Source organism: Rhinichthys klamathensis, unplaced genomic scaffold, assembly GCF_029890125.1.
Source record: "Rhinichthys klamathensis goyatoka isolate OS25496 unplaced genomic scaffold, OSU_Roscu_1.1 h1tg000616l_1, whole genome shotgun sequence".
NCBI classification, from domain to species: domain Eukaryota; kingdom Metazoa; phylum Chordata; class Actinopteri; order Cypriniformes; family Leuciscidae; genus Rhinichthys; species Rhinichthys klamathensis.
This window is the reverse complement of record NW_026607068.1, coordinates 126234-140314: the sequence shown is the minus strand read 5'-3', so window position 1 is coordinate 140314 and position 14081 is coordinate 126234. Positions and strand designations below refer to the sequence as shown.

Below are 14081 nucleotides of genomic sequence, written 5' to 3'. Positions count from 1 at the left end.
GTCACACTCGGGGCATCCGCCTCGAGTAAGGGCAGCCTCTGCGTGGTCCGGTCCCAGGCAGCGGGTGCAAATGATGTGACGATCTCCGTCCTGAAGAGGGCCTCGACACGAGGCGCAGGAAGGCATTTGAAACAACGCCCAGTTAATTTGCTCTTTTAGAAAAGTGTCGCGGGGGCGAACACTGGTAGCTTTGAAAGGATATAGGTGATGCGCGCCGGATGGCTTAGCAGAAGGCGATCGAAGGCGGCTGAAGGCGCCGGCGTCCTCGAAGCAGTCCCTTTTCCAGGCGGCGAAAAGACTCCAAAAATCCGGAGGATCCAGCGAAGAGAAGGTCTTTGCTGAAGGAGATTAAATCTAAAGAACTCAGACGACGGGGCGCCCAATATATAGCCCTTGGCCACGCCCATCTTGGCGGGCTCTGACGCGCGCGGGCGCGAAGCACGCTCATTGGAAGCGGGTTCAGAGTCGCCTCGTCATAGGTTCGTGCAGTTGCCGCAGCACAGCCAATGACCGAGCTGCCTCGCTCATTGCTGTATGCTGTGCAGCTGCAATGCGTTTTACATAAAGACTTCAATATTTCTCGAGAAAAGGAGTTTTCCCCATAGCGTAAGCTACTTACGCAATAGGAGGAACCTCTCGAAAGGGAACTGAATAGGACTAAACCAAAACACTAAGAAAATGGGGGAAACAAAGAGTCAAACTGTAACAGCAGGACTGTGCTTCTAACCTACACCAATCTATATGGGGAGAATTATACCAGCTGTGAGTTTTGCTAATATTTGCTGCCCAGTAATAAAAAAATTGGCAGAGCAAGACCCCCATCTTTTTTATGTCTCTGGAGATATGCCTTACTTAACCTGGGAGGTCAGCCCAGCCATATCACAGTAAAAAACGTTGGGTTATTTGTTTAACCAAACCGTTGGGTTACACATATTGGGTCAATATGTTGGGTTATTTCCCAAAAAATATTGGGTAATTTTTTTAAATCGTTCGGTTCTAGAAATAACCCGACTGTTGGGTTAAATAGCCTATTTAAATATTTAACTCAACTGTTGGGTTATTTAACCCAACTGGAGTTTAACCCAATGCATTGGGTTAAAATAACCCACAGTTGGGAAGGTGCTATACCAACCCATAATTGGGTTATTCGTTGGGTTATTTTTAACCCAACAATTTTAAGTGAGTAAAAATAGCCGCATACAACAGTTTAAAGAAGGACTTCGTTAAAAACACTGGAAGGGCCTGAAAAAAAAGAACAAAAACCTAGGTAAAATATCCATTTTGATTGACTAAACGGAAGCTTATCCCAACATTGTAAATTTAGAAAAATTATATTGATAAAATAGATTAAAGGAATGTGAAATATTTACTCGCAGGTAATGACACTTTGTGGAGGATAAATTAAATGGCAACACCTCAACTGGAATTTGTTTAGCCAAGTTATTTACTGGGAAACATTCACTTGTATTTATATTAAGCTTATAACCAGAAAAAGATCAGAAAATTTTAACAATATCAATATGAGTCCAAGGGTTTGAAACATTGATCAAAAGGTCATCAGCATAAAGCAAGACACGATGTTCTATCACCTCCCCTAACAATACCTGAGAAGAGCAAGGAATTTTTCAATGCTATGGAAAGAGGTTCTATTGCTAAAGCGAACAATAGTATAGAAAGACGACAACCTTGACGAGTACCTCTTGTGAGGGGGAAATATTGTGAACACAAAAAGTTTGTTCTCACACTGGCAACAGAAGCAGTGAACAGAAGGCATATCCATGATGTAAACAAAGGGCCAAAGTCAAGTCTATCTAACATAGTGAATGAATAATTCCACTCAAACCGCTCAAAGGCCTTTTCTGCATCTAATGAGATGATATGATATCTGCATCTATATCTCACTGGATGAAAAGGTGGATGGAAAAATAATAATATTCAAGAGTCATCGAAGATTATGATACATGTTGCCCCCTAATGAAACCGGTCTGATCTTCAGAGATTATTTTAGGAAGATCGGGATCCAGCACCTTAGCCAATAGTTTTACAATAGAATTTAACAAACTTATGGGCCTCCAACTGCCACATTCCTCTGGATTCTAATGAGTGAAATAGAGAGTGATAGTTAAGGGAAGAGAACCATTAGCTAAAGAATCATTATACATCTAACAATAAAGGTGGCAGATGTTTAGCAAACGTTTTGTAGAAATCAATCGAAAATCTATTTGGACCTGCTGCCTTACCCCTTTGCATAAACTGGAGACCTTTCAAAATCTCATCTAACTCTAGAGGCTTGTCAAGATCATCAATATGAGGAATATCTAAGAAATTATCCATGATGGAATCATCTTCAGGAGGCTCTAATTTATAAAGTTTGGAATACAAAGAGGAAAAAAACCATAATTGATATCACATGTATTTTTTAGTTAAAAACCAGATTATACATCTGAGTAATTAGACGAGAGGCAGCTACGCTGATAAAAATGATTTTGTGGTGAAGTAATACTACAGAAAAAAACGATGTAATTAAATGAAAAAGTTAGTTCAGGTAAGAATAAAAAAAAACTAAGTAAATTCTATATTAGTAATCAATTCAAGCGTGTAGAAATGAAAGCGTTAATATCAACGTCATAAAATTAAGTAAAATTTTAGGCCCCACCAGAGCCCTACTTAAATATTAATCCAAAACATAGACCTCTATATAAACTGAGTCAATAATAAGCTGTAAGTGTGTCTACAGTGTCCCACAGTTTTTCAAAAGTAAATCTATGGAACTGCAGTGTGCTCTAATTGAGAGGCATTGGGGCAGATTTCAGACTAACCCGCTTTTTTTCATGCTTACATTACGGAAACATACATAACATAACATTAACATACCTTGTAATATATATATTTTTTAAACCCGGAGGCAATAAGTACTACATTAAGGCAATTTTAAGATGGCATTCTATATGTTTGTCACTTGTACTAAAGTCTGACCATCAATATTAGAGCGCCACCCTCTGGCTGAATAATGCTACCTCTGCAAAAAGTGTGTATGCATGTGTTCATCATTTAGAATATAAATCTTACAAAATGTATCATAAACAAGAGCTAAGACCCAGAAACTGCCCTACCTAAATTTGCGGCCAGGAACCGCTACTGATCATCAAGAGAATTTCTGCAGGAATATGTGTAAGACGACGTTAAGATGATTATGAGATTAGTGTCATCTTTAAAAACAGCCGACAGTATTTTATGGTTTTGAGGGCTGATGTCATAATTTAACCCACTGTGATTTAACAAACTTCTTAAGGTCTGTATATACATTTTATGAGTGTGATAAATATTGGCAGAAGCTCAGAGGTTCCCTTTCAAGGGAACTTCGAGCTGCGCTTGAGACGCGGTGGAAACGCTCTGCGTGATTGCGTCATGAAGCACGTGTAAAATCAGTCCAATGGAAGCCCGATACGCCATGGGTGACGTCATAGACCAGGAAACTATAAAGCACCTTTGAAAACAGACCGCGACAGCTTCTGTTGTCTTCAGCAAGCGCTCTCTGTGATTCTGTCCTTGTCTATTTATTGTTGTTTGTCAAGCCCAATATATATATCACTATCTATCATTATGGCGAGCAAAGCAATATTATAGACGTTGTGTTGTTCCCTGCCCTCGTTACATCACGGGTGGGGACACACATCAGCTTTTTGTTGCTGTTTGGGAGTGGAGCATGCAACAGTCATTTCTCGAGGGATCTGACTGTGCATTGCGAGAAGCTGTCCGTGAGGACGCTCCGCTCCCGCCGGGCGTTCTTCGAGGAGGACGGTTCGGTTCGCGTTCCCCGAGCGGGTCTCTCTGTTGCCGAGGCTCGGAGACGGCTCGTATTTCGGGGTTCGAAAACGGATCTGACAGCGGGGGTTGTGACGGGCTCCGCCCTTTCTCAGCTTTCACATGCCAGATTTAGTGTGCTGCGATTTCCAGTTCCGAGGAATTGGTATCGTTAGTGTTTTGTTTAAAAAGAAAGAGAACAAAACAAATACAAATCTTTATAAAAAGGCAGATGTTTGAGTTTTCAATGAATACATTTTCCAGCTCATAACTCTGTTGAATAAAGAGGAGCTTTTTTAAAGAAAAAAAGGAGGTTTTATCTAGTGCTGTTGCCAGTTAAATATTTACTGGCCAGCTGAACATTATGAGATTGAAAATAAAGAAGAGTTTGTTAGATGAACTGTATCTTAAAACAGGAAAACTCTGTATCTCAGCCTCCTCGTCGGGGACTGTGGTTTTTCCCTATCTCCACACTGAGGTGTCGAGATCGTGGAATAAACCGGTTTGTATTTTATGTGTTTAATCCCCAGATGTCTGACTATAGTAATGTTTGGGTATTAAGTATCATAGTATGACATTGCCTCGGGTTAAAGAGACGCTTGCGAGCTTTCTCTCTCCCGAGTCGGCGTTATCGTTATTAACCCCGACGTTACCCACCAGCCATCTTAATAATGAATACATTTTTATTAGGCAGCGCTGGTGGGTAGAGTATATAAGGACATGGATGAATGTGAGGGGCGACTCTCTGAGGAGGGTCGCACCGCTGCCAGTTCGGTTGTTTCCTGCTGGTGGCCGCAGAGTGATATATATGTATATATATATAAGTTTTTTCTGATATAAAGATAAAGGAAAATAAAGATATAATTATGTCTGTTCTTCTGGACGCTCCGCTTTCAAGAAAACTAAGAAATAAACCATTCAGCGGCGTTCCAGAGGTTTCTTCCTCACCAATCTAATGTTCCTGAGACGGCCTATTATGCTCCTCTCAGCAAAAAAAAGTGCAAAACAGAGCGTCGCCATTCGGGCTCCTCCGCAATTGAGGGGTACCTGGGTGGCGGTCGCAGTCTAGCCAGTTAGAGACATGCAAGATCTGAGGACTGTTTTATCTCTAAAATAGCTTTGACAAAGAAGAAGCCCTGACGCCGAGGCGATCAGGCTTCTAAGGGTGGTCCCCTCTGGGGTAGGGATGGTTTTGAGAAATCGTTTCTCCTCAGCGCCCTTTGGGGTGCGACTCTCTGTGGAGGGTCGCAGTACTGCCAGTTCGGTTTCCCTGCCGGTTCGCCGTTTCAGGGCACCAAGGTGTCAGTGTCCCCAAACGAGCCTTCAAATAAGAAAAAAGAAGAGCAGTCAGTTCGGTTTCCCTGCCGGTTCGCCGTTTCAGGGCGCCGAAGTGCCTGCTTTTTTCAACGATCCTCCGAGGAGGGTCGTAGGAACTAAGCTAGTTAGAGGTAGGCAAGATCTGAGGACTGTCATCATCTCTAATAAAGCTTAGACAAGAAGTCCTGTCGCAAGAAAACGAGGCTATCAGGCTTCTGAGGGCTCCTCCGGGGCAGGGACGGTTTTGAGAAATCGTTTCTCCTCGGCGACCTCTGGGGTGCGACTCTCTGAGGAGGGTCGCAGCGCTGCCAGTTCGGTTGTTCCCTGCCGGTTCGCCGTTCAGGGCACCGAGGTGTCAGCGTCCCCATACGATCCTCCGAGGAGGGTCGTAGAATGGTCACCCTGCCGGTTCGCCGCTTCAGGGCGCCGTAGTGACTGTTCAAACAAATCCAGAGGCCAGTCTTGAGAGACTGGTTCCCCTAGTAAATTTCTGGCAGCGTGGAAACTACTGCCACATATTTCTCAGTGGGTCCTGCACACTATAGAAAAGGGTTTCAGAATTCAGTTCGGTTCTCGTTCGCCCAGATTTCTAGGGGTCCTCCTCTCATTGGTGGACCCCGAGCAGGCTTTGGTTATGGAGCAGGAAGTACTGTCACTTCTGCAAAAGGAGCTGTAGAAGGGGTTCTTCCTCCCAGCAGACAGCCATTACTTCATTGTTTCCGAAAGAGGATGAGGGAGGTTCCCGAGGTTTCCTTTCGGGGGCGAAGCATACCATTATCGGGTTCTTCCATTCGGCCTAGGTTTATTACCCCACACCTTTACAGTATGCGTGGATGCAGCTCTGGCTCTTCTGAGACTCCAGGGCATTCGCGTATTATACTACATCAATGATTGGTTGTTCCTAGCTCAATCTGAGTTTATGGCAGTTCGGCATCGAGATGTCGTTCTGTCTCATTAAGGATGTTGGGGTTGCCTCTCAACGCCAAGAAGAGTGTGCTCTGAGGACCACTTTTCTAGGTGTAGCAATTCTTACAGCCGTAATGGGGTATATCTAGGCCAGTCACTCACTGTGAAACAGTTTCAGACGGGTGGGTCTCATGGCAGTTGCGTCCAACGTATTACTTTTGGCCTTCTGTTCATGAGACCCCTGCAGTGGTGGCTCAGGACCAAGGGGTTTTCTCCGAGGGGAAATATGTTTTCGCATGATCAAGGTCACGCGGCTATGCCTTCGTGCTTCGGTCATGTGGAAGAACCTTGGTTCCTCGCCCAGGCCCAGTGTTGGGGGCTTCTTGTCGACGCATATTGCTATCGACGGATGCTTCCCTCACAAGTGGGGGCGATCATGAGTGGTTGCTCGGCGAATGGCGGACAACACACTGATGGTCTCGTATATCAGAGCAGATATCCTGTTGAGGCAGGGGCTGAGGCCCAGGGGATTGGAGACTTCACCCCAGGGTGGTGGAGCTTCTTAGGGAGAACTTTGGTCTAACTTAAGTCAAGTCGACCTTTCACATCGTTTGTACAACGCATTGCTCTTTATGGTTCCCCCTCACGCAGCCAGCTCTTCTCGGACTGGATGCGATGGTTCCGGTGTGGCCGAGGCTGCACCTGTACGCATTTCCCCCGATATCTATGCTCCCGGAGGTTCTGGAGAGGGTTCGCCGGGAAGGGGCTCATCTGCTACTAGTAGCCCCATACTGGCCGACTCGAGTTTGGTTCTCGGACTTTGTCTCTTCTGGACGGCTCTCCCATGGAGATTCCGTTCAGGAGGGACCTGCTGTCCCAGGCAGGGGGCACGATATTTCACCCTCGACCGGAGTTGTGGAAACTGTGGGCCTGGCCTCTGAGGGGGCCAGGCTCATAGAATCCAGTCTCTCGACTGAGGTCGTTGAGACATTCTCCATTCCAGAGCTCCTTCCACGAGAAGACTGTATGCACTGAAATGGAAATTATTCTCCACCTGGTGTGGTGAGCGTCAGTTAGATCCTGTTAACTGCCCTGTTGGTTCAGTTCTCGATTTTTCTGCAAGACCGTTTCTCTGCTGGATTATCTCCTTCCACCTTAAAAGTTTATGTGGCGGCTATTTCGGCCTATCATACCCCTCTGGGGGGTACTTCTATTGGGAGAGATCCTCTGATTACTCGTTTTCTCCGTGGTACATTGAGGTTGAGACCTGCACTGCACTCTAGAGCACCGGCTTGGGATTTAGCCATTGTACTTGAGGGTCTGGCTCTGGCTCCCTTCGAGCCTATTGAAGAGGTTTCAGAAAAATTCCCCACTTTGAAAGCTTTATTTCTCCTTGCTATTTCATCTATCAAGAGAATTGGAGATTTGCATGCCCTGTCGGTTGCTCCGTCATGTCTGGAATTTGCACCTGGTATGGTGAAAGCATTTCTATACCCTAGACCGGGTTATATTCCTAAGGTCCCAGTTAATGTTGGGGGCCCAATAGTGTTGCAGGCCTTTTATCCTCCACCTTTTAATACCCCAGATCAGGAAAAACTGAACCTGTTATGTCCAGTTCGGGCATTGGATGCCTACGTTCACAGAGCTGCCCTGTGGCGTAAGTCAGAGCAGTTATTTGTATGTTTTGGGTCACTCAGAAGAGGGTGCCCTGCATCTAAACAGGTTATGAGCAAATGGATAGTCGAGGCTGTATCATTGGCTTATGAAGCGGCCGGTCAGCCTTCACCTATGGCTGTACGGGCCCATTCTACAAGGAGTATGGCGGCCTCTACGGCCTTAATTTCGGGTGTTTCCCTTCTTGACATTTGTAATGCGGCAGGTTGGTCCTCTCCACATACATTTGTCAGGTTTTATGACCTTGACCTCTCCACTCCTGGGGCGAGGTTGCTTGCTTCTTAGTGTGCGCAAGGACTTCACACAGAACGGGCATTTGTCACTATGGCGTAGTGGGTATGGGGTTCCCACCGCGTCTCAAACGCAGCTCGAAGTTCCCTTGAAAGGGAACGTCTCAGGTTACGTATGTAACCCTGGTTCCCTGAGAGGGAACGAGACGCTGCGTTTGCCTGCCATACTTCCTGCATGCCCTGATCGACTTGCTTCAGACTTTTTCAGAAGCTGTCGCGGTCTGTTTTCAAAGGTGCTTTATAGTTTCCTGGTCTATGACGTCACCCATGGCGTATCGGGCTTCCATTGGACTGATTTTACACGTGCTTCATGACGCAATCACGCAGAGCGTTCCCACCGCGTCTCAAACGCAGCGTCTCGTTCCCTCTCAGGGAACCAGGGTTACATACGTAACCTGAGACGTTTTCTTTGACGTTTAAGATATGTATTTTTTAATTATAAACTCAATTAGACTATATCTGTAAATACTGTACAGTACTATGCATTATGAAATGAATCATAAATAAAGCTGAACTGAATGTTTGTTTCATTTGATATATTAAGCGTGATAAAAAATGTAATGCTTATGTCAGAACCTGTTATGCTAGAAAACTGTTTCCAAACGTCCTCTGAACTGAATTGTTGTTATTGGCAACTCTGAGAAAGATGATATTCGCTTACATTCTGTTCTTATCCATGTATGTGAGCACACACACACACACACACACACACACACACACACGCGCGCGCGCGCGCAATATTACCTGTCCACTGCAGGGTGATAAAGCGGCCGCCCGTCTTGAGGATTTAAGTAGCTATAAGATGCTGATCCTCCAACAACACGAATCTTGAACAACACCCTGAAATTCTAATGAAAAAGATTTGGAGACAATATCGATTTCTGCCATTGTCATGAAGGTGCAACAACACTAATGCTTCAATGTGGGCATTGTGATATTATATTGTAAAATATGCATTTATAAACATCAAGCCAGAGAAGTGACCGCAGATGGCTATATACAGTATATATATACAGTATATATAGCCTTTACTCCAGTCTTCAGTTTCACATGATTCTTCAGAAATCATTCTAATATGCTGATTTGCTGCTCAAGAAGCATTTCTTATTAAATCAATGTTGAAAACAGTTGTGCTGCTTAGTTCACACAAAAATTACAATTATCCCATAATTTACTCACCCTCAAGCCATCCTAGGTGTAAATGACTTTCTTCTTTCAGCCAAACACAGTCAGAGTTATATTAAAAAATATCCTGGCTCTTCCAAGCTTTATAATGGGAGTGAATGGTGCCTGAATGGTAAAGCTCCAAAGAGCGCATCCATCCATCATAAAAGTAATCCACACGGCTCCAGGGGTAAATAATGGCCTTCTGAAGCGAAGCGATGCGTTTTTGTTAGAAAAATATCCATATTTGTAACTTTATAAACTGTAATCACTATCTTCCTGTAACATCCGTCTACACATTCACAAGAGAGTCGAGTTCTGGCATTTGATGGCATATTCCCTCCCATTATAAAGTTTGGAAGAGCCAGGATATTTTTCAATATAACTCCGATTGTGTTCGTCTGAAAGAAGATTGTCATTGGATAGTAATTGGGAGATAGTAATCGGGATAATTTTCATTTTTGAGTGAACTAACTTTTTTAATATTTTTGTGGAAACCATGATACAATATTTTCTATATAAAATAAATTAGAAAGTCCAGAAGAACAGCATTTCAGGTCAGCTATTGTCATCCTTTGTGAATAAAATAATTAATTTCAATTAATTTCAATTAAAAAATCGTACTAACCCCAAACTTTTGAACAGCAGTGTATATATAAATCTGTTCGCAGATCCCCTAGTACCTTCACTGACACCCTGGGGTCCGTAGACACCTATTAAAAGGCCCTGGATGTGGACCGACACTGTTTTATTCTGGCTGGTGTGTCTGAAAGCACCCAGCAGGGGGCACCAAACAACTGCTGAAGAGCAATAGGGACGATCACAAGAAAGTGACAGGAAGATGTTTTAGAGGAAGTGATGGAATCTTGCGAGAGACTTGACTCCGTCATCAGCCTCCAACAAACTACTGATTCTCTGAAACCTAAAGATCTTGAATTGTGATTGTCTTTTTTGGGGTTGGCTGTTTAAAGTTTGCACATATTTTGTATTTTCTTGCATCCATAATTTATCTAGAGTTAAACTCTTATACTCCATTAGTTAAATGACTATACTGAATGATAACCTCCATGAAGTATGGTAGTCATAAAGTTCTTCTCACATGTGCCTGTGATCCGTTGATCATTAGATAGTAGAGTTTACTGAGGATGCTCTGCTGTAGCTGGTCCCACGACACTGATCTGTCCTCTCTCATCAGAAACGGAGGGCCAAATCTGCAGATAAACACACATGAGATTAATTTGTTTATACTATTAGTGAGTTTAAACTCAAATAGATGCAATTACTTTGTAAAAGTTAGCCAACATAGTAACACATTCATCATCTCCAAAAAGTATGAATGTTTCTGTTTTAGCTAATACGCTCATTTCATTGTTGCTTGTTTAAGATACACTGGTAAATACATGCGTATGGTGCAGGGAGAACAGGGCTAGTTGGCACACTTTTTTACCTCAGAAAATCTTTTGGTCTCGCATTGGTTTATTTTTGACAGTTAATTTATATAAACATATAGCTTAATTTTTGCAACAAAAAGCTATTGAACATTTCCATTATTGCCTAAGAAAAAATATACAGTTCATTGATCACGTTGACTTAAAATAAAAATGTATTTATGGTTTTAGTATAATAATCCTGTAATGAGATAACTTCATCCAAAGCTAATATTAACAAGCTAAAGTTCAGCTAAATAATTCATTCACATCCCACATTAAAATGTTTAAATTACGTAAAATTAAGCAACGTTAGCATCATGAAGTACCCAGATACATGTTATTGAACTTCTGTTATTATAGGCAAGGCCTAAAATATACCAATTAATTATATATAATATGTAACATGGGTCTTGTAGAATCTCTCTATCCACTAAGGGGTCCACATTTAAAAGTTTAAATATGTACTACTGCAAAGGTCTTATAAATCTCACGTGATTTCAGGTAGTGACTATATGTAAACATTGTCACATTGTTTGTCAGATAAATCACAGTTTAATTTTGGACACTATGTTCCAGTGTCCTTAAATCCACCCCACCCTTTTTAGCTTAGTTTTTTGCAGCAGGAGCTTAGTGATTAAATTTCCAGCCAGATTTCTGCAACAGGACCTGTACAGCATAAATAAAGGAGACAAAACAAACACAAGTGAGCTGAGGGAAAGCGAGTCTTTCAGAGTGTGATAAACACGTAATTGTGTTGGGTTTCGCCTCAGCCAAAAACAACTGGGGAGTTTTCCCTGAAAGGAGGCAGAGAGAGAACTGAGATCTGGACAAACATGCTTTGATGCTCGTAACGTCACAGTTCGCCCCGGGCAACAACAACAGGGTGAGATTTTCACCAAATTACAAAGCAATAAAGAGTCTGTCTGTCCGTCATGCGAACTAACTATCCATCCATATGCTTGATGCTGCAGACACTAAATAAATATCATAAAACAGCATTTTACCTCAATAATGTGGTGATGACAATTTTGGGGAGGTCAAATTCACCCTTGAGGCATCTTGACATATTGCAATGGTCTTTTTAAATCTATTTGCTATTATCGTATATCTATTATTAAATTACTGCATTACCTATTGGCAAGATTTTAATAGCCTAAACCAATGACTCAATTGCTATTTTGCTCTTGTTGAACATCATTTATTTGGCCTATGTGAAGTGAGATGGAAAGGAACGAGGGGAGAAAGTTATTACATATTAAACAAAGATAACAAAGAAATAATCATGCACAATAAGGAAATGTATTTGGGGTCAATTTAATAGGGTACATTTTTCATTTCACTTTGACTTCAAAGATGAACTTGCTAAAATCACTGCTTCAAGCCTACAACCTGCCACAAACTAAATCAGTGTGGACACAAATGAGAAAGTCGTTGCTGACTTTTTTAACTTTTCCACTATGTTTGATGTTGCACACTCTGAACATCAAAAGAGTGTTCTCCCACAATATACCTGCTCCTGTGATGAACAGCAAAGTCCTTTTGGGTAGAAAACTAATAATAGTTTAGTAATAGTAGTAATAATCTTAATGCTTCACATTGTTTTTTAGCATTATTTTAATTTATTTTAGTACTAAACTTAATTTTGTCAGTTAATTGCCAAGACAACATTTCTATTTTTTTTTTAGGTTGTCTAAGGATTTTTAGGGGTTTTCCATCTAATATTTATATTTTGTATTATTTATTGCTATTAATGAAAACAATGGATAATACAGTAGTTTTAGTTATGGTTAACAACAAAAACACTGTTCACAAACTGAAATAATGGGTTATATGGGAATCCTCAGCAGATACTCCTTATGGCATCTGCCTATTGTGGACGTTTCTAGATTTAAACATTCCCAGTTAATGAACCCATGACAACATTTGTAGGTGAAATATAGACCTTTCCACACTCTAACTTTACAGCGATAGGAATACCACTTTTATCAGAATCTGGAGGGGGGGGAAAATCGATCAAAATATCACTGCTTGACATCTACTCACTCTAGCACATCAGTAAGAGACAACTATCTGTTCTAAGCTATCTCTCTTCCACTTCCATTAAAGTGTGGGAGAAACTCACACCACAAAAGGCCATGAAACCAAATTTGATTTCTGGACGCATTCACACCTAAGAGAGTATTGATCTCTGAGCGACTGTCACTGTCAAAAGTGTGTCTGAAGGGTCGCTCTGACGTGACGCGTCAAAAAATCTTTGAGAAGCTTTTAGAGCAAAATTGAAAAGGTGCAGGTAAAAGTTGTCGCAATTTATATTTATCCAGGTCAGCTTTATGTGGCATAAAGTGGCCCTATTTTACAGTCCACTAAATGTGCTAGTTCAGACCTTTTCCACCCTGTGTGACCCTTCGAATTAAACATATCTTTAAGTTTCATTGTAAATTACCTTTGTTACGATTGGCTAACCTCTATATACCAGCATAGTGTTAATATAGTCAACAAAATTACTGGAGAAAATGTTTGTTAATGAATTTAACAACATTAAAAATGTGCATCATAACAATAATGTGCATCGTGAAAAATAACTTGTTAATTATATTATTTTAATACCTTAATACACACTATATTCAAAAGTTTGAGGTCAGTAAGTTTTTTGGGGGGTGGGGGGTGCAGAAATTAATACTTTTATTTGGCAAGGATGCATTAAATTGATCAAAAGTAACATTAAAGACTTTTACATTGTTACAAAAGATTTCTATGTTGAATAAATGCTGTTATTTTGAACAGCCTGTTCATCAAAGAATCCTGAAAAAAAAGCTTATTACAGTTTGCACAATAATATTTAGCAGTTTTCTGTTTTAATGAACTGTTTGAGCAGCAAATTAGCATAGCATAATGATTTCAGAAGGATCATGTGACACTGAAGACTGGTGCTCTTTCCGTAACAACACACTCATGTTTAAACTAATAGTTAAAATGTTTGAATATTTGTTTTCATTTTGCACGTTCGTGTCAACTAAAATGTTATTTCCGTTGACTAAAATTAGATGGGATTTTAAATTGACATTGAGTAAATTGACAAAAATGAATTAATAAATGTAGTCATGACAAAGGATTTTTCTCTTTAAAAGACAAAAAATAAGCCAAAATAAAATGTGTAAGCGTTAACAAGTTCACACAGGGTGGGCTGAAACTGATGAATATTAAACGTTATAACTGTAAAGACTTTTATATGTGGTTCAAACCTACAACTGTTTGGTTACAAATCCAGATCTGCAACCTCAAAAAAGTTGGTATTTTGTGGGTTACCTCACTGCCTGCTGTCCTGCTCCGGCTGCATTACACACCAACAGCAAGATCTTCACCATCCCATCGGCCTGGTTCAGGAACTCAGAGGACAGCGCTCCGGACGCAGCCAGTCTGTGACCCGCCGGCCCAGACGAGGTGTACAGAGAGGACGGAAGACTGTGGTGGAACCCTGCGATGAGAGGGGGAGCCA

The 14081-nt window shown here is 41.6% G+C and overlaps 1 protein-coding gene across 1 annotated transcript in view; it reads right to left on the bottom strand.

The window, feature by feature from the left end:
• Positions 1-14081, bottom strand: part of usp43b (ubiquitin specific peptidase 43b) — a 109214-nt gene that overhangs the window by 30325 nt on the left and 64808 nt on the right. Inside the window, exons 7-9 of the mRNA XM_056240857.1 lie at positions 13892-14060; positions 10255-10366; positions 8736-8839 (exon numbers count right to left, since the gene is read on the bottom strand). Of these exons, the coding sequence (XP_056096832.1) occupies positions 8736-8839; positions 10255-10366; positions 13892-14060 (385 nt within the window). The remainder of the gene's footprint in view (positions 1-8735; positions 8840-10254; positions 10367-13891; positions 14061-14081) is intronic.